Source organism: Megalobrama amblycephala, linkage group LG1 (genome assembly GCF_018812025.1).
Source record: "Megalobrama amblycephala isolate DHTTF-2021 linkage group LG1, ASM1881202v1, whole genome shotgun sequence".
NCBI classification, from domain to species: Eukaryota; Metazoa; Chordata; class Actinopteri; order Cypriniformes; family Xenocyprididae; genus Megalobrama; species Megalobrama amblycephala.
In genome coordinates, this window is record NC_063044.1 from 48408315 (window position 1) to 48430096 (window position 21782).

The 21782-nt window shown below is 37.1% G+C and overlaps 1 protein-coding gene across 4 annotated transcripts in view; it reads left to right on the forward strand.

Moving 5' to 3' along the window:
• The window catches only part of tanc2a (tetratricopeptide repeat, ankyrin repeat and coiled-coil containing 2a), a 173275-nt gene that overhangs the window by 93205 nt on the left and 58288 nt on the right, over positions 1-21782 (forward strand). For all 4 annotated transcript variants that reach the window (XM_048197802.1, XM_048197794.1, XM_048197811.1 and 1 more), the window contains one exon: positions 15600-15782. In XM_048197802.1, coding sequence (XP_048053759.1) covers positions 15600-15782 — 183 coding nt within the window. The remainder of the gene's footprint in view (positions 1-15599; positions 15783-21782) is intronic.

Sequence of the window (21782 nt, forward strand, 5' to 3'; positions counted from 1 at the left end):
TCACTTGATCACTGGAATTTTAACACCTACACAAGTGTGGGCAAACAGACACACACACAATCACACAGTCACCTACATGATCCCTCCCTATCAGTATTCCTCGCCCACTCAGCGGTGTCAGCAGAGCGAGAGGAACTCTGTGTGTGCGTATGTGCCTGTATCTGTAATCTGCATTTCTCTCTGTGCGTTTGAAAGACGTCTCTAGTGCCTCGTCTCTTCTTTTGTGGGTGAGGATGTTGAAGCACTCCTCGGTGTCCTCCAGGGCATTTTGGGAAGTACAGTTTGATGGTGTGGTAGATGTTATCAAGCGTGGGACGTAAGTCAGGACTTGGTGATTGGGATAGCACAGAACACTTCGAGGGGTGCGTTTATTGGGTAGTAACAGCAATCAGGTGAACACCGCAGATGCAGCATCATGACATGTATAAAATGTAATTTCACAGCATAGTTCCCAATCTTTCCTTTTCTGAGTGCTGTAGAGGATACAGCAGACCACATTGATCCAGAATACTTTGGAGGTAGGTACACTAAAAGTAGCAAAGTCAGTTTAATTACACTTCTCAGTAACTGAATATACATACTTCCTACTATATAGTCAGCGAACATCAGTGTGCAAGTAGTAGGTTTGAATTCATAGTATTCATTAGGGGAGTAATGGTACACAAAACTGACTCTCCTGAGGTAAATGCTACGTGACAGTGTTTACAAGCTGTTTTATTAATGTCTATCCACCGTAGAAACACTGATTGAGCGATTACATGATATTATACATTTCAGTAAGTTGTACTGTATCTTTCAACATACCTTCAGATGTTCATTCATGTTTATTCTAGTATTAAAGAGAAAGAGATGATCGTGTTCACTTCCGCTCCGCGCTGTCACTTGTAATGAGGCGCCTATACAGTGATCTGTCACACCACATCAAAGAGCATCAAAATGGCTTTTTTTTTTTTTTTTTTTTTTGAATTTCATGATAAAATTGACAGAATTTGAAAGATGACACTTTCAAAAGTAACAGCTTGGAGCTTATTGCGATTATTGGTGGTTCATGGTAAGACTACGCCGCTGTATTCGTGTAGATCCAATGGGCCAGGTCTGGGCGGGGCAGCAGGGGGTGGGGCACGTTCGGTATGCCATGAGAGTATCGCGGTATGTACCGTGGGTGGTGTATCATGGTTTTTCGGTTCAGTTTGAATATCGTTACACCCCTAGTATTCATAAAATGAATGGCAGTGTTACCACGTTTTATTCAAAGCTGTTCATGTCTTCGGATTGGGAATTATGCATTATTTCTGTGGCAACACTATCAATGCCTAAATCAATCCGCAGCAGTATGTGGTACAGGTACTAACTCTCACAAATATCTTAAAAACAATAATTACTCTACGTGGACTTGAATGCTTTTTACATGTTGAAATCTCGTAATTACAACATGGTGTGAATGCATCTTGGAGCAATACAACGGTGTTGCCATGTCAGTCACATGACAACGGCAACATGTCAAATGTAATGCATCTATATTGCATTTATACTACACATATTCATACTATTTAGAATGTACTACTTTTAAAAAAAAAAGTAAGTTCTTCATCAAAGGTACTACCTACTCAGACAATATGTGATTTTGGATGCAGCTAAAGCTTTGAGTAGTGGATTAGCATTTCACTTGATCAAATTACTGCTACTTTCTTTAAAAAGTAGCTTTTAAAGTTAGCTTAGCTAATTTTTCTGTTAGGTGTTAACTGAGCTAGCTGCACATTTTTGAATATCTTGCCCAGCACTGCTAAAAACTGGCTAAAAGGCACCATGTTTGTGCTGTAAACAGTGACAATCATTTAATTTAGAGACTTGCTGTTTAGTGCCTGGTTAGGAGTATAATGTTGAAATAATGTTGCTTTTAATGTTGAAATATCAAGTGTAAAAGCAGCGTAACTGTATGGAGGATTTGGCTCATTGACTTTTGTTGTCAGTTAAATGTTTTTGTGAGCTAAATGATTATTGGAAGAGCGTTCAGGCCTAAAGATACACTGGTATAAAATTTCTGCCTCACCACGAATCAGTTTTCCCACTGAGATAAGTGAGATGGGTTAAGTGCGTAGGATTATGTGGTGCCTACATGCTTTCACTCTTTTTTTTCTTTCTCTCTGCCTCTCTTTCCACACTGTCTCACAGGGCTAGGTTAAGCTAGGTTGTGCTGACAAAGCGTATGTACAGGATTTATCATGCTACGGCTGTTGCTAGTCAGATCAGACAGAGTTGAGTCTTACAGTTAGTTCATCCATAAAATTTTCTGAGAGCTCTAAAGGGCTCTTTGCATTGTAAAATAACAGTGTTATGAAACCGCCATTGGCTTCTATACTGTATTTAAGTAGTTCGTTGTTTGGCATCTTTAGAGCTTTTTGTCATATTAGAGTGACATTATAGAGTTAGATCCTGTATATGCAGTGTAATATGCAGTGCTTCTGTATGCTATTTGATGCTTCCTTGCTTTCATGCTGCCTTTAGTTGCCTTTATAGGTGTGGCATCTGACTTTGAATATAGTTAAATATAAGAAACAGTGTTTTTAAATGCATCTCAGGAAGGGCTTGGCGATATATATTGTATAGCAACAATAAATTTGTGAGCAGCACTGTGACTTTTGCAATTATTTAAAAGCACTTTTAAGCTTCCCAGGGGCAGAAGCCCCTTTCACACATACAGTGTTTCCTGGCAAATTACTGGTAAATTACCGGTAAGAGATCATGTGTGAACAGGACCTTTTCAAAAATATAGTAAGGGAAGTTGTCACATTACCAGTAAATTACCGGTAATGTGCTCTGTGTGAACGCAGAATGAAGATTACCGGTATAAGCATGTACAAAGTCAGAACGCGCTGACTTAAGAAGTCTGCTTTGGGCCAATCATAAAGTTGAGATGATTTGATTACTCCTCGCTGTTTACTTTGTTCATCTTTGACCATCGTACCACGTCTCGCAGGTTTTTCATTGTCGCTCTGGAGACCCTGCCTTATTTTCCATTCATCAATCACAGACATTACAGAATTTAACAGTATTTTGCAGCTGATGTGTGAATGGTTTCTTACCAGTAAAAAGCCAGAACGCTGTTGCGTGTGTGCACAACACTGTTGTTCATGTAGGTATCATGTAGGTTACTGTTGTTAAATATTGGTTTATTTGTTTGATAATCATAAAAAAATACAAAAATTTTATTTTTCATTAGCTATATCGTCTAGCTCTACTAACACGACAGGGCAGGTTGGTTTCTTGGCTGGTGATGTTTTTACAGATTGGTGGAGTTAACTTTGATTTGCCGCGGGCAGCTGAGCCTGACTACTAACCACTAGATAAGGGCTCAGTTTGGATGTAGACTGCCTCGAGTGAAATAAGAGAGAGTGAAAACAGAAAAAGAGAGGGATATATCCGACTGCTCCAATATCTTTTCTGCAAAAGTCTGTGTGGCCAGAAAAAAAGACTAAATTATTCATCAGTGGCAGACTACACCCGAGGATCACATTTCTAGACGTGCACACACTTACTTTAGCAGTACATTTGCAAGTCCTCTGTGGATGCCTGAACCGATGCTCCCTAATAGGCTCCCTTTTAATGGTGACTGAACATCAACCAATCTGAGCAAGTGTGTCTGGTCAAGCATTATACAAATTTGGGGAGATTTTTTCCAGTAAAACCATTTGCTATTTTGCCAAACTAAAATGAAAAACGAGTTCGATCCAAGGAAAGGAGGGAATATTTCTAAAGAGTTATTTCAGTCTGCGTAATGCATAAAGTAATAATGGTAATGCATTCTCATTTGTTGACATTAGTTAATGCATTAGATAGCATGAACTAAAATTGAGCAGTATGTTTCTTACAGCATTTAATGTCTAATGTCAACAGAACTTTTGATTTGAAAAATAAGTTCATAAATGTTGAAATTAATATAAAGATGAATAAATGATGTATAAGTATTACCGAAGTTCATGTTAACTAATGAAATTAACTAATGTTGATAAATGGAACCTTATTGTAAAGTGTTACCATAAATATTAACAACATCTTGTGTTAAGAAGGTTTGCTGGTCAGTAAATTTAATGAAGGGTTTTGTGAACTGGTAAACTACAGGTTGGCATGGACTCTTCAAGAGCCCTGAAGGTGTCATGTGGTATCTGGCATCAAGACATTAGCAGCAGATCCTTCAAGTCCTGTAGGTTGTAAGGTGGAGCCACCGTGGATTGAACTTGTTGGTCCAGCACATCCCACAGGTGCTCAGTTGGATTGAGATGTGGGGAATTTGGAGGCCAAGGCAACATCTTTAACTCTTCGTTATGTTCCTCAAACCATTCCTGAACAATGTGTGCAGTGTGGCATGGTGCATTATCCTGCTGAAAGAGGCCATTTCCACCAGGGAACACCATTGTCATGAAGGGATGTTGGTCTGCAACAATGTTTAGGTTGGTGGCATGTGCCAAATTGACTTCCACATGAATGGCCAGACCCAGAATTTCCCAGCAGAACGTTGCCCAGAGCATTGTGATATCATTGAGCATGTGATATGTTATCTATAGCAATGAATTTTTGGGGAGTACATTACCATTTAAAAGTTTAGGGTCGATACAGTTTTTTTTTTTATATATATATATATGGCGCACACGTAGGAAAAAGAAAGGAAACGGGGCTCATTGGACCAGGTGACCTTCATCCACTGCTCCAAGGTCCAGTTCCAACGCTCATGTGCCCATTGTAGGCGCTTTTCATGGTGGATGGGGTCATCAGGCACTCTGATTGCCATGCAGCCCCATACACAGCAGAGTGTGATGCACTGTGTGTTGTGACAAATTACTCACATAACCATCAGTAACATTTTGTGTGACTTGTGCCAGAGTAGTCCTTCTGTTAGCTTGGACCAGATGGGACAGCCTTCATCGCCCTCGTGCATTGATGAGCCTTGGGAGCCCAACCTGTCGTCGGTTTGTGGTTTGTCCCTCCTTGGACCACTGTTAAGGCAGGAACACACCAAGCCGACGGGCAGTTTTTCTTCGTCGGCTGACTAAGTTTTCTACACCGTCGGCTGAAGTTGGTCCTTGTCAGCTTTTTTTCGGCTGATTCGAAACGTTGAATCGGCGTCGGAGCTCGTCGGTCCGTCGGGCCATCTGATCCTTCTGATTGGCTGTTCAGATACTGCCACCTGCTGGTACAGAAAGGCATTTCATCTCACGCATGCGCAGAACTGACGTGCTACTTGGCCGTCAGCTGTTTAGCGTCGGTTTGGTGTGTCAGGCCAACTTTGGACCCAGACGCTGCCGACGTGAGCCAACCCCGCAGTCTGCTTTCGTCGCCACTAGTTCGTCGGCGTCGACTTGGTGTGTTCTGGCCTTTAGAAATTTCTCACCACTGCTGACAAGATCATTATTCCTGCCCATTTCCCCTGCATCCAACATGTTGATTACAACAACTGATTGTTTGTTTACCATCTAAGCTACCTAGATCTTAATATGTGGCCTTGTTAGATGATCAACAATACTCGCTTCACCTGTGACTGGTCATAAAGTTTTGGCTCATCACTGCATTTTAAAATTTAATTTATTCCTGTGATGGTAAAGCTAAATTTTCAGCAGCCATTTCTACAATCTTCAGTGTCACACGATCCTTTAGAAGTTATTCTGATATGATGAGTTGATCCTCATTGATTATTATCAATGTAAACAGTTGTTCTTCATAATGTATTTGTGAAAACTTTGATACTTTTTCTAGATTAATAGAGGGTTCAAAAGAACCACATTTATTTAAAATAGAATGTCTTTACTGTCACTTTTTATCATTTTAATGCATCCTTGCTGAATAAAAGTATGAACGGTTGAACGGTAGTTTAAGTCTGATCGCTTAGAAAGTAATACCACACATTTCCTCAAACGAAAGGTATCATCTTGAGCACAAATGGTGCAGGACGAGTTACACACTGAAGTTTAGTCTCCCCAAGTATGAGCGATAGTGATGCTTGCCTTAGCACGCAGCACTAAAACGCAGGTAAAAGCTTTTGTGAGGTCAGATCTAAATGGCAGTCTCATTAGGAGAATCAAAGTGGGTAAGAAGTCTGATTCATAGAGGATGTGAGATGTCTGAAACGCTCATGCGAAGAGTGTTTGAAATGGATAATGTTGAATCTTGGCGTTTTATTGCCGCTTAGCTCTCCCTCTACTCTAATGCACATCGATCTTTTGTACTTGTTACTCATTCCATATATGCTCTGACTTACAAAACTCAAGCAGATCTTCACAGATTTCTCCAAGTTGTACAGTATATGATGAAGTGAACAGTAAATGGTAAATGAAGAAATGTGCACAATTGAGCTAATGGATGAAGGTAGTATCTGGAGGACATGCCGAAGGTCTCGGAGTATGTGGTATGTCCCTAGTGTTGCAGTGGAAATGGGCCACCATATGGAGCGATGGCTTACTGCCATCAAACCACGACACACAGCGGTCATTCGTGGTTATGTGTGGGCATACGGCGGCAGCTGCTGGGTGGCCACGGGAACTTGCTTTCTAAAGAGCGTGTCAGTTCACATCACCTGAAACCTTTGCTTTCAGGTCACAGAACATTTTAAAGCTTGAAAATAAAGAAGCTAGCTAATGCTAATGGTTGCTAATTCTTTAGCTAGCTGAGAGAAATGCATATCATTCCATGAGCTTATTGGTCCAATGCCAATGAGAAGGACCTGGAGACGGGATACAGGCTGTTTATGGGTGAAACTGTAATGTTATCATGGGAGTTGTTAGTTGTGTCTGTTTTACATTAGATGCTCTGGTGCATGGGATTGTGGGTTAGTTTGTGGGAGATATTTTATCTATAGCAATACTATTTTGGGGAGTACATTACTGTTTAAAAGTTTAGGGTTGATACAGTTATTTAATGTTCATGAAAATAGTATTTTTATGTTCACCAAGCCTGTATTTATTTGATCAAAAGTGCAGTAAAACAATAATATTGTAAAATATTATTACCATTTAAAACTGTTTTCTATTTGAATACATTTTAAAATGTAATTTATTCCTGTAATGTCAAAACTGAATTTTCAGCATCATTACTCCAGTCTTCAGTGTCACATGATCCTTCAGAAATCATTCTGATATGATGATTTGATGCTCCAGAAACATTTATTGTTATTATCAATGTTGAAAACAGTTGTGCTGCTAATAATTTTGTGGAAACAGATTCTTTTCAGGATTCTTTGATGAATAGAAAGTTCATAAACAAAAGATGAACATTTTATTTGAAATACATTTTTGTTAAAGGTGCCATTGAATTGAAAATTGAATTTATCTTGGCATAGTTGAATAACAAGAGTTCAGTACATGGAAACGACATACAGTGAGTCTCAAACTCCATTGTTTCCTCCTCCTTATATAAATCTCATTTGTTTAAAAGACCTCCGAAGAACAGGCGAATCTCAACATAACACCGACTGTTACGTAACAGTCGGGATCATTAATATGTACGCCCCCAATATTTGCATATGCCAGCCCATGTTCAAGGCATTAGACAAGGGCAGCCAGTATTAATGTCTGGATCTGTGCACAGCTGAATCATCAGACTAGGTAAGCAAGCAAGAACAATAGCAAAAAATGGCAGATGGAGCAATAATAACTGACATGATCCATGATATCATGATATTTTTAGTGATATTTGTAAATTGTCTTTCTAAATGTTTCGTTAACATGTTGCTAATGTACTGTTAAATGTGGTTAAAGTTACCATCGTTTATTACTGTATTCACGGAGACAAGAGCCGTCGCTATTTTCATTTTTAAACACTTGCAGTCTGTATAATTCATAAACACAACTTCATTCTTTATAAATCTCTCCAACAGTGTGTAACGTTAGCTTTAGCCACGGAGCACAGCCTCAAACTCATTCAGAATCAAGTAAACATCCAAATAAACTCTGTACTTATGCGATTAGACATGCTGCATGACGAACACTTTGTAAAGATCCATTTTGAGGGTTATATTAGCTGTGTGAACTTTGTTTATGCTGTTTAAGGCAGTCGCGAGCTCAGGGAGTGGAGCACGATAATTAAAGGGGCCGCGCGCTGAATCGGCACATTTATAATGATGCCCCAAAATAAGCAGTTAAAAAAATTAATTTAAAAAAAATCTATGGGGTATTTTGAGCTGAAACTTCAGACACATTCAGGGGACACCTTAGACTTATATTACATCTTTTGAAAAACGTTCGATGGCACCTTTAAATGTATTTACTGGCACTTTTGATCAATTTATCAGTTTTTTTGCATAATCAGTACATGAAACCACAGTCCTGTGTTAAAAATTGTAATTCTGATGTTGTTTGGAAAACTAATCCTATCCGAATAGGAATTCCTCCTTTTTTTCTGAAAGTAGATTAGTAAAGGACAGGAATTGATTGTGGGTAATTCAGGAAATGTCACGAGCCAGATTCAAACCTGCGGCGCCCACATGAGAACCACTGTTCTGAGCATGCAGATTAAAATGCCAGCAAAGGTCATAGTGACAACATAACAGGGTCTGTGATTTGACATATTTGGCACACGCTCTTGTCAAATCACATGACATGTGATCTTAAAGACATGAAATGAATCTCTTGATGATATTCATTTCACGCAGCACAACAAAGGTCTCAGTGGGGATTTGTGGGAAATGATCCTGTTCTCTCGCTATATATCTCTGGTATTATTTCCAGCCTCTGTCAGTGTGTGGTTGGAAGACGAGTGATGGTTCTGTTCCAGGCTCAAGGGCATTGGGCCGATCCGGGCTCAGATTTAGTGGGCTGTTTTGATTAGGCGAGCAGGTTCTGCTATCAGCCTACATAAATTAGAGAGCAGCTCTCTGAATCACACTCACAGCTCCCACTGGGCTCATATCAGCTCATAACGGATGTGTGTGTGCGCCGAGAGGCTGTAAAAAAAATACTCATGTAATAAAGTACAAGAGTATCTGAAGTATGCCTTGATTAGCTCCCAATCGGTGTTGTTCATTTACCCCTCAATGTGTGTTCTCTGATAAGGGTTTTTTACAGCTGCAAACGATTCAGGGTGTTAAACTTACGCTGGACAGATTTACTTCTGTACATCAGAGTCACCTTTCCATTTGCTTTTTGCAAATTTAACCAGAAGGTTTAAAGTTAAACTAGATTTTGAGTATTAAAAAGTGCTTAATCCGACAGACACGAAGCAACATAGGCAGCCTTGCTTTCTACATAGGCAGCTGTCTTCTAAAGCCTTTGCTTGATGTGTCCGCATAAGTGCAATGGAAAGACTAGAAGTGCAACTTAAAAAAAAAAGTTAAGAACTTTTCAAATTGACAAAGAAATAACGGTTTGCCAACTCATTTTTTTAAGTGGTTAAATGTAACAATAAATTCATAATTTGCATTTTTATTAGCAATTACAATTTGTTTTTTGGCATCCATTTTGGGTGATTTTCTTATAATTTTGCCTGTCATGTTCGGAAAATGCCATTGGACAAGTTCATACATGGTAGCAGTCAATATAGTTTTAAGTTTTAAGAATATGGGATTTGGGCAATAGTTTTTTTTTTTTTTTTTTTTTTTTTTGCATTTAAAATGATATATTAATGTAATACATTAATTATAAAAAAGTTTTATTGTTACATTTAATTGCATTTTAAACATTATTAAATAAACTGTTTTAGATATGGCTATGTATTTATTTATTTTATTGATAACGTGATTTGTGTCTGTATATGTTGTATTTAAAATTTATTAATGTATTGTCTTATGGCCATTTCATTTTTTTCTATTTTTTTAAATTACTCAATTATAACAGGTTATTTTAAGTGGCTCTTTTAGTCCACAGTAGGATGTATGACCTACAAGTATCCACACCTATGGTAAGGCAAGGCTCCGTTTCACATCCCAGTTTATATAAATTTATGATGCAGCCTTAGATTTTCACCAAAACAAGATGTTGAGAGCCTTCATAAAACAGCGTCATCCTTTTAAAGACGTTTAATTTGCTGCATACTGGTTGGACTTAGTTTGAATTTATAATACACCTGCTCTCCTTCCACTCTTCTTTACAGTAAGCCGGTCCTTCTCCACCCCCTGCCATCGAACCCTCTCATACCTTCAGTGAGGGATAAATTTAAGCCTCCTGCACTTGGGTTGACCGATCCGGTTTCTGCCACCTCTCTCTCTCCCACCTTTAAGCCTGTTCCATCTCTTCACCTCTCTCCCACTAAGCATTCTTTCATCTCCCTGAGGAAGCGGGCTGCACCATAAATCCGCTTTTCTGATGTGTCCTCTGCTTGTGCTGCTTTTCCTTATCGAAGGCACAGTATTCCTCAGAGTGTCGTCACGGTGACACTGCATCCACCTCTCTGGCAGCTCTCAATCCTGTCGCTGTCATTGCATCGTATGTCATGTGACAAGAGTGATATAACATGTGAGACCCCCCTAGGTAAGAGCAGGTGCATGCTGATTACGCTTCAAATGTATCATAAACTAGCAACACTTTACAGTTACATGGCCTAGTTTAATTTTACGACAGTTTAATGTGCCATTTTGAAAATGGCTATATTTGTTATTTAAAAAGAATACATTTATATGAAATATTGAAAAATCTAAATGTTGCTTGTGCTGAGGTGTGTGCCCACATTTCCACTGACTTGAACTGAACAATGAAGTAACTAATCTTTTTTTTCCAAGTTACTTTTATTATTTAGAAAAATAATAGTGTGTGTGTGTGTTTTTGTTTTTTTATATATATACAGTACAGTCCAAAAGTTTGGAACCACTAAGATTTTTAATGTTTTTAAAAGAAGTTTCGTCTGCTCACCAAGGCTACATTTATTTAATTAAAAATACAGTAAAAAACAGTAATATTGTGAAATATTATTACAATTTAAAATAACTGTGTACTATTTAAATATATTTGACAAAGTAATTTATTCCTGTGATGCAAAGCTGAATTTTCAGCATCGTTACTCCAGTCTTCAGTGTCACATGATCCTTCAGAAATCATTCTAATATGCTGATTTGCTGCTCAATAAACATTTGTGATTATTTTCAATGTTGAAAACAGTTGTGTACTTTTTTTTTTCAGGATTCCTTGATGAATAGAAAGTTCAAAAGAACAGCATTTATCTGAAATACAAAGCTTCTGTAGCATTATATTATATAAGTTTGGGGTCAGTAAGAATTTTTATTTTTTTGAAAAGAAATTAAAGAAATGAATACTTTTATTCAGCAAGGATGCATTAAATCAATCAAAAGTGGCAGTAAAGACATTTATAATGTTACAAAAGATTAGATTTCAGATAAACACTGTTCTTTTGAACTTTCTATTCATCAAATAATCCTGAAAAAAATATTGTACACAAATATTTTGTACAATTGTACACATTAAATGTTTCTTGAGCAGCAGATCAGCATATTAGAATGATTTCTGAAGGATCATGTGACACTGAAGACTGGATTAATGATGCTGAAAATTCAGCTTTGCCATCACGGGAATAAATTACTTTGTCAAATATATTCAAATAGAAAACAGTTATTTTAAATTGTAATAATATTTCACAATATTACTGTTTTTACTGTATTTTTAATTAAATAAAGGTAGCCTTGGTGAGCAGACAAAACTTCTTTTAAAAACATTAAAAATCTTAGTGGTTCCAAACTTTTGGACTGTACTGTGTATATATATATATATATATATATATATATATATATATATATATATATATATATATATATATATATATATATATATATATATATATATATATATATATATATATATATATATATATATATGTATGTGTGTATGTATATATGTATGTATGTATACATAAATGTATACATAAAAAATACATTTAAAATGTTATATTGTGAATTAACAAAAATATATGAATCATTTTTAAGTAATAAACATTAAAAAAAAACTTTATAAATAATAATGTAATATTTAACATTAAGTTTATTTGCATTTTTTATTATTTAAAAATTATTTATTATATAAAAATCATTTTATATTTCAAGAGTTTTGCAGTGCAGCAACAATAGAAATGAAATGTAACTGAATGTGCATCACATTGCATTGCAACATGCACTTTTAAAGTAGACTGATATTTTAGATTGCAACAGTAGCAAACTAGTTTTTCATTTCTTACTTCAGGCACATTATGTGGCATCCAGTATTGGCAGCCTGTTGGTAGAGTGTATTAGCGAACTGGAAGAAAGCACAACTAAAGTAAAGTGTGTCCGTGTTGTCTGTATATGTGGTAACTAGCAGGTGGGTGCTTCATTCATCAGTCTTTCCTCTCCTTTCTTCTCTTCCTGTCTGTGCCATCTGTCGCTGTGGCCAGACTGGGCGCAACATGGCCTCTTCCTGTCTGACGCCATTCTATGACGCAGCCTAGCTGCAGTGGACACACACTGCGAATTCAGGCAGCATCTAAAATTCTTCAAAGGATCTCATACAGAATAGAAACAAAGGACATTGCATTTTCTGTGTTCATTTTGAGTCTTATTTGTTCATTGTAGTCACTGGCTTTCATTCACACACTCTATAGCTGATTCTGCGGCATTGAAGCGGGTAGTGTCTGATGATTAACGCCTGAGGGTTCGGCTCAGCTCTCTTGCCGTCTGCTTCTGTGAAACGCATTCCACTTCAGTCCACGTCCTGCACTGCAGTAGCATTGAATTCAGGAAGACACAATGAACAATTCCACATCTGACAGCTCGTCATGTCTCTAAAGGAGGATTTATCCTCTTCTATTGAGGCGCGAGAGAAAGTGAGAGTGTTTAGAGTGTCTCAAAGGAGTCTTGAACCACAAAAACTGCCTCATTTGATGAGAGAGAATGAAGAGATGAATTCTTAGGGCGTGGCTCTGATGTTTTTAGATGCAAATCTAATGAACTACCTACCTAGGCAGCGTTATTGGACATCATGGTTGCATTTGGGCATTTGAATTTGGGTATGATGGCCAAATGATGTCTAGGGAGCTCAAAATCTACACCTTTGTGTTTTATTTATTCAAGCGTTATGCCAAAGAAGCTGAACCACAGTGAGACGGGGAATGAGAGAAAGAGGTGAGCCGTGGTCAGATATGAAATGCATGAGAGTGCATGATGAGGATGTTGGGTGGGGCTGATGGATGGAGAAGAAAATGGGTTGAAGAATCTGTAGTGGAACAGAGAGAGAGAGAGAGAGAGAGAGAGGAGGAAAAGAGATTGCTTGACATCAGCAGAGTCCAGACCCCACCCAGCCACAGCAGTGCAAACACACACAAACACAAACACGGTAGATTTACTGAATGGTAAATACAGGAAGTGTACTAATGTGAGACTAAAGTAGTTTTTTTCACAACACTCTGATCTCACTGGTCTTATAAGAGTCAAATGCGAGTCATTATAGTCCCTCTGTAGTCAACAATTTTATCCCTTAAAACTCATCTTTGATCACCAAAATGACATATTTAAATGTTTTTTTCCTGTGAAAAAATTATTAATGCCTTAAAATAGCTTGAATGTAACTCTACACCCTTGCTTCATTTAGTGAATATACTAATTAGCTCCACCTCCACTCACTCGCATGAGCTCAGAGATCCACTCGGTCAACTTCCTGAGGTAAACACTGCACAAGGGGATTGATTTTTACAACACTGGATACATAACAGTAGGGTTGGGAACCGAGAACCGGTCTCAAACTCCATTGTTTCCTCCTTCTTATATAAATCTCATTTGTTTAAAAAAACCTCCGAAGAACAGGCGAATCTCAACATAACACCGACTGTTACGTAACAGTCGGGGTGTACGCCCCAATATTTGCATATGCCAGCTCATGTTCAAGGCATTAGACAAGGGCAGCCAGTATTAATGTCTGGATCTGTGCACAGCTGAATCATCAGACTAGGTAAGCAAGCAAGAACAATAGCGAAAAATGGCAGATGGAGCGATAATAACTGACATGATCCATGATAACATGATATTTTTAGTGATGTTTGTAAATTGTCTTTCTAAATGTTTTGTTAGCATGTTGCTAATGTACTGTTAAATGAGGTTAAAGTTACCATCGTTTCTTACTGTATTCACGGAGACAAGACTGTCGTTATTTTCATTTTTTAAACACTTGCAGTCTGTATAATTCATAAACACAACTTCATTCTTTATAAATCTCTCCAACAGTGTGTAATGTTAGCTTTAGCCCCGGAGCAATATCAAAATCATTCAGAATCAAATGTAAACATCCAAATAAATACTGTACTTACGCGATTAGACATGTTGCATGACGAACACTTTGTAAAGATCCATTTTGAGGGTTATATTAGCTGTGTGAACTTTGTTTATGCAACGATAGAGTCGAGAGCTCGGGAGGGGGCGGAGAGTACGCGATTTAAAGGGGCCGCAGCATGAATCGGCGCATTTCTAATTATGCCTCAAAATAGGCAGTTAAAAAATTTAATTAAAAAAAATCTATGGGGTATTTTGAGCTGCAACTTCACAGGCACATTCAGGGGACACCTTAGACTTATATTACATCTTGTAAAAAAACATTCGATGGCACCTTTAATACTTTCAGCAAGGAGAGTAAAGACATTCTGTATAATGTTACAAAATATTTCTATTTCAAATAGAAATAGTTTTTGTTTCCACAAAAGTATTAAGCAGCGCAATAGTTTTCAAAATTGATAATAAATATTTCTTATGAATGAATTTTTGTAGGATCATGTGACACTGAAGACTGGAGTTATGGCTGCAGAAAATCCAGCTTTGTATCACAAGAATAAATTACATTTTAAAATATATTAAAATAGAAAATAGTTATTTTAAATTGTAATAAAATTACACATTTTTACTGTATTTTGATCAATTAATTGCAGTCTTGGTATTTATTTATTTATGTAAGACTTAAATCAAACAATATGTCCTACTGAACCCAGGTCTGCATCAAAAACACAATATCAGTGCTCAAAAAGTAATGGCTTTCTGCTTTATCCATTTCCTATAAATCTGTCCAGTCAACAAGAGTGAAGAAAAGAGCAAAACACAAATCAACATCCCCAGCCATCTAAATTTTTAGTTATAGTCATCATTTTTGTCCGTTTTGAGTCTGAACCCGAGTTCTGAAGTCTGATTTTCACATTGTGCTTTGTTGTTCTGAACAACAGGCAAACATACATACTGTACTAGTATTAGCAAACATGTCTTTTCTGGTTGCTTTTCTACTTTCATGGCAGAGTTGACTTTGAAGTCAATCTTGCTAAGCAAACTAGTGTGCCGTCGAAACTGTAAAGGTGTATCAGTGTTTGTGTGTAAGGCACAATATGTCCGTACACACAAATATAACAGCTACAGGCGTTTGACAGCATGTTCAATCTCTCCCTCTCTCTTCCTTTCGGTTTCTAATTCTGGAGGTGTCGTCTCTTCAGGAACACTGATAGCAGAGTGTTAATAAGCTGAACTGACTAACTGTGTGCGTTTGTGACTCTGACATGCAAATGAGTCTTTACATCCAGTAGGCTCTTTTTTTTTATTGGTCGCTTGAATGTATTTGCTAACGTAATTCATTCTGGAATTGATTTGTGATCTCTGTCTCACTCTCCAGGCAGTGACTCTGTGGAAGGCGAGTGTGTGTTCGAGGGGGATTACGCTGTCCCTCCTCTCCCAGTGACCGAGGGCATGCAGCACATTCGGATCATGGAGGGTGTGTCGCGCTCTCTCCCCTCCTCACCCCTGCTGTCCCACCAGGCCCTCAACATGCGTCTGCAGCCCCTAAAGAGACTGCCAGGTAACATTGCTTGTGTTTGTAAGAGTGTGCAGGCTTATGTGTGCTGCAGATGTATTTGCGTGGCTTGTATATGGTTTGTGTGTCAGCGAGAACCACCTCCTGTTTCCCATCTCAAACACTCCAGCTGAATGCCAGAACTCCCGCCGAGAGCACAAATGCCTTCACCTTACACACCGGGGAGAGTGTGAATGAGTTTGACAATGTAACGAAGTAGCAATGTGTTATTTTTAGGGTTGTGAATTTATGTTTGTTTAGTGTGATTTAATTGTTGAAAATTGCATCAAAAGTGGTCTGCATACAGTTACCATTTAAAAGTTTGTGGTCATTAAGATCTTTTTAAAATATGTTTAGAAAGAAGCCTCTTGTGCTTACCAAGGCTGCATTTAATCAAAAATACAGTAAATATTATAAAAATATTATTACAATTTAAAATATGTGATTTCTGTTTTAATATATTTTAATAAGTAATTTGTTCCTGTGATGCAAAACATCATTATTCAAATCTTCAGTGTCACATGATCCTTCAGATGCTGATTTGGTGCTCAAAAGTTCAAAAGATCAGCATTTATTTGAAACAAAAAACATTTAACAACATAAATGTCTTTATTGTCACTTCAATTTAACGCATCCTTGTTAACGTTTTAATTTCAGAAGGTGTGTGTGTGTATACATATAATCATTTTTAAGGACCATACTTCAGCAGTTGTAATGCTTTTGTGCTCTTAATTCCTAATCATTGACACTGCACTTCTGTTAACAGCCACAAGGGTGCACTAATTATATTCTTTTCCTCCTTGAGTTGCCTTTTTTCTCTGTGGAGAAGTAGTTCAGCTGAAGGATTATTAGTGCCCCGTTAATGTTTCAGAAATGCTAATCGCATCCTCTGAGAGCATCATGTTGTTTTCAGCGGATGCTGTTAGTGGTAGCTCAGCAACACTTTTTTCAAACAGACTACAAGCTGAAAGCAGTTGCAGCTTTGTGTTGTCTCTTATGATGAATAAAGGCTGATAGAAATATTAAACAAGGTTAAATATAAATATCTTATTTTATACAATATCTGTATATTATATACCCCTTGCAGTCTGGTTTAGTAGTTAGCACACCTACTGTAACACTTTTTTTTCCCCCACTCCTTTTTGTCGTCTCTCTCTCTCTCTCTCTCTCTCTTTCATTGTTTCCTGTCCTCCTGTTTCCTGCTCTATTCTAAAGTGGTGAAAGATCAGAAATAGGAATTACTCGGTGAACTGAGTTCAAATTCTTGTTTGTATCCTCTCTTTAACCTCCCCGGCTGTTCCATCTCCCCCCATGAGCTTGGACCACCGCCAGTGGATTTTCCGTCCACGCATTGTTTTTCCTGCTTTTATCATTTCCGAGTTGTTCCACCGTGCGCGTCCAGGCCAGCCTGTCTGCGGAAGCTCCGTCCAAACACAATGACTTGTTTTCAGCCACACTCTCCTGGAAGCAGGACAGCACGGAGAGTGTGATTTCCTTCTCTTTCCGTGTCCTGTAATGTTCGTCCAGCCCTTTGCTACACAGAACATTGGCTTACTGTTCATTTTCCTCCCACAATAATTTTCATGTAATATTTGATTTTAGCCAAAAAGCACTGGATGTGTTTCACCTGCCTGCTGAGTATACAGTACAGTATCTACTTACATACTGTATAACTTGTGTGGTAACACTTCAGTATAGGGAGCACGTATTCACTATTAAGTACAACTTTTGCCTCAATTAACTCCTAATTTACTGCTTATTAACAGTTAGTAAGGTAGTTTTTGTAGTGTTTAAATTTAGGTAATTGGTAGGATTAAAGTATGTAGACTAAGGTCATGCAGAGAAAGGCATTAATATGTGAGGCTGTGCTGTATCGCGAATAAGTCATGGCTGAAGGGCGTTATTAGGCACGACGCAAAGTGAATACAACACTAGCCTCAAGTACCTTATTGCTTTTATAAAAAGGTTACCACACAATACAAATATTAAAGCCAAAAATATGTATCAATGCAACATTCATGAAGTAAACTTTGACTGAAAGCCTTCCTTCCGCCAGAAAAAATAGTCCCTGACCGTGAACAGTAACAGAAGTTACATTATTACGCCATTAGATGGCAGCAAAGACTGTCTTTATGAGTGTGTCAGTCAGTAGTGAAGACTTTTATATTGAAAAGACTGAATTGTTGTGACCCGCAACTGACAAATGCTTTGACTAGTGCTGTCAGTCACAGGAAAACCCCTTAACTGTTAAAAGGACAAGATAATACATCGGACATTTAAACAGATTTTTTTATTATGAACATATGAATGACCTGAAGGAAAATGCTAAATCTGAATGCAAGTAATAAACTCACTCAATTGATCTCTTGAAAAAACACTTATAAAAACTTGCTCAATTGATAAAACTCGGCTATTGACCAATCAGAATCAAGGACAGGAACTAACTGTTTTATAAGTACTAATAAACAACCAATATACTAGTAATATGCAAGCTAATAAGCAATTAGTTAAAAGTGAGAATTGAACCCTAAAATAAATTGTTACCACTTATGTTATTCCACCAACCATATTAGCCAAATTTATTGGAATAGTTACCCTAATAATGTCACCCTAAAATTTTGAATAATGTACTGATTACTCTTTTCTTTGCAGTTACAATAATAGGGAACCAGACCTTTTCAAGCTTCAAAAAGAATGCAAAAGCATCACAAAAATTGTTTGTATGAGTAGCATATCAGTTGCTATATTGCTATGTAAGTCATCTGTGATACGACAGTGCTCTGTGCTAAATTTATATGCTATTCATTGAAAAAAAGACTGTTAACCATTGTAAATCATTGACACTGGTGCCCATTGACTTCCATTTTAAAATTTCAAGTTCAAAAATGACTTACATTTCAGTCTGTTCTTCTCACAAAACTATTTTAGAAGACTATATAGAATATACTGTAGTATACATGTTGTATTTTACTTTGATGCTTTTTTGTTATTTCGGAGCATGAAAACCCCAGTCCCAGTTCATGTTCATTATATTAAAAAAGGGACCAGGATATTACTATAATCCATATATTGGAGCATACAGCTTTGGAACAAAAATGAGGTTGAGTAAAAATGCGGAGGGATAAAACTGAATTCTTGTCCGTTAGATTTGTGCTGGCTATTAGAGGTTTGCTCTTATTTCATTGAGAATACTGATGAGTCTGTGTGTTTGCACAGCCGTCCTGATCTTACATATGCTTTCATTATTCACGCTCTCAAGTCTTTTTTTTCCCCACAAAGTACCCCACGCTTGTGCTGTGCAGTTTAATGGGCTTAAGATAAAATCTAGTGTCTTTGTCTTGAATGACTTAAGCTGCAATTACTGATGGTCATGGAGCTGGAGGGAGCCTCGGCTCACATGATCACGTGGCAGTCCAGATGGATAGTCTTGGTAACCCACATTGGAGTTATTCTCCAGTTGAAACATTTCAGGGATTTTTCGTCCCCCACCCCCTTTTTGGTCAGAATGAGTTCCTGGAACTGGAGGCTACATTTCCACCCTAATGATGGCAATCACAGCCCAGCAACTGCTTCCGTTCCAGTGACTGAACAATGACCTTTGACCTCCCCAGCCATATTAACCAGTGCAATTACAGTAATCACCAGCATTCTGAGAGTTTTTAATTGCGTACAGGTAAACATGCACACACATACTTGCCCTTCAAAAGCCTCATATAATGCATAAAGGATGTGACCTTTGCGATGTCTTTAATATGTGTTGGTCCAATCTGTTAATGCATTTTTCTAGTTAGTTCTAACCATACAGAACCCCCTAAAGGGACATGGTGATGGAAAAAAGAGGAATATATACAGTACAGTCCAAAAGTTTGGAACCACTAAGATTTTTAATGTTTTTAAAAGAAGTTTCGTCTGCTCACCAAGGCTACATTTATTTAATTAAAAATACAGTAAAAAACAGTAATATTGTGAAATATTATTACAATTTAAAATAACTGTTTTCTATTTGAATATATTTCACAAAGTTATTTATTCCTGTGATGCAAAGCTGAATTTTCAGCATCATTACTCCAGTCTTCAGTGTCACATGATCCTTCAGAAATCATTCTAATATGCTGATCTGCTGCTCAAGAAACATTTAATGTGTACAATTGTACAAAATATTTGTGTACAATATTTTTTTTCAGGATTATTTGATGAATAGAAAGTTCAAAAGAGCAGTGTTTATCTGAAATCTAATCTTTTGTAACATTATAAATGTCTTTACTGCCACTTTTGATTGATTTAATGCATCCTTGCTGAATAAAAGTATTAATTTCTTTCATTTTCTCTCATAAAAATAAAAATTCTTACTGACCCCAAACTTTTGAACGGTAGTGTATAATGCTACACAAGCTTTGTATTTCAGATAAATGCTGTTCTTTTGAATTTTCTATTCATCAAGGAATCCTGAAAAAAAGTACACAACTGTTTTCAACATTGAAAATAATCATAAATGTTTATTGAGCAGCAAATCATCATATTTGAATGATTTCTGAAGGATCATGTGACACTGAAGACTGGAGTAATTATGCTGAAAATTCAGCTTTGCATCACAGGAATAAATTACTTTGTCAAATATATTTAAATAGTACACAGTTATTTTAAATTGTAATAATATTTCACAATATTACTGTTTTTTACTGTATTTTTAATTAAATAAATGTAGCCTTGGTGAGCAGACGAAACTTCTTTTAAAAACATTAAAAATCTTAGTGGTTCCAAACTTTTGGACTGTACTGTATATATAAATAATATAAGTTTTGTGTTTCCAGAGAGACACTCTTTGCGTTTCCTTCACAAAACTTTTGCATTCCCCATAGAAACTTTGCATTCTCTTGCAAAGAACACAAAAGTTTGTGAGCGAATTCAAAGTTTCTTTGGAAACGCAAAACATTTGTGAGAGAACGCAAAAGCATTGGTGTAATTTTTCCTCCCATCTAATTTCTTGTCTTCCTATTTCATATTAAGTGAGATAACCGTGTTCACGTCCAGCAGATGAATGGGTTGATGAAGTGATGGATGGGTGGATGAAAGAATAAGTGCATGGATAGATGAATTAGGGAATTAATGGATGAATGGATGTGTAAATGAATGAATGGATGGATTGATGGGATGAATGGATGATTGAATCAGTCAATAGATTTTTGGATGAATAGATGAATGAGTGAGCAAAAGGATTGATGGATGAGTGAGTGAATACACTATTGTTCAAAAGCTTTTGATCAGTAATAGGATTTTTTTAACTTCTGTTTGTCACTAACACTTTAAAATGATCAAAAGTGTCAGTAAAGACTTTTATAATGTTGATTTGTTTCCTGAGCATCAAATCAGCATATTAGATTGATTTCTGAAGGATCATGTGACACTGAAGACTGGAGTAATGATGATGAAAATTCACAGGAATAAATTACATTTTAAAATAGAAAAGTTTCTTTTAAATTGTAATATTTTACAATATTCCTGTTTTTACTGGTTTTTTTTTTTTTTTTTTTTTTTTTTTGGATCAAATAAATGTAGCTTCGGGAGGCATAAGACACTTCTTATCTTAAGAAAAAAATCTTACCAATCCCCAACTTTTGAATGGTAGTGTAGATGAATGGATACATTAGTGGATGGATGTTGGAATAAGGGGATGGAAGATTGAATGGATGAGTGTGTGGATGGATGGATGGATGGATGGATGGGTGGGTGGGTGGGTGGATGGATGGGTGGGTGGGTGGGCGGATGTGTGCTGCATGAAAATTATACCTATGACTGGGACATATGGCAGTAAGAAGGGATAGAGTGTGAAAGATGATTATGCAGTGTGTATGTGCTGACTTTGACACTCAGTGTGTTAATAAGCTGCTCTGGCTTAGTGTGTTTGTGTGTGCGCTTCATATTCAAATGAGCTTGTATGTCTTTTGGGCTTTTCTGATCGGCTGTTGTGTGAATCTTGTGGTTATTGAGCCACTCTTAATCAATTCA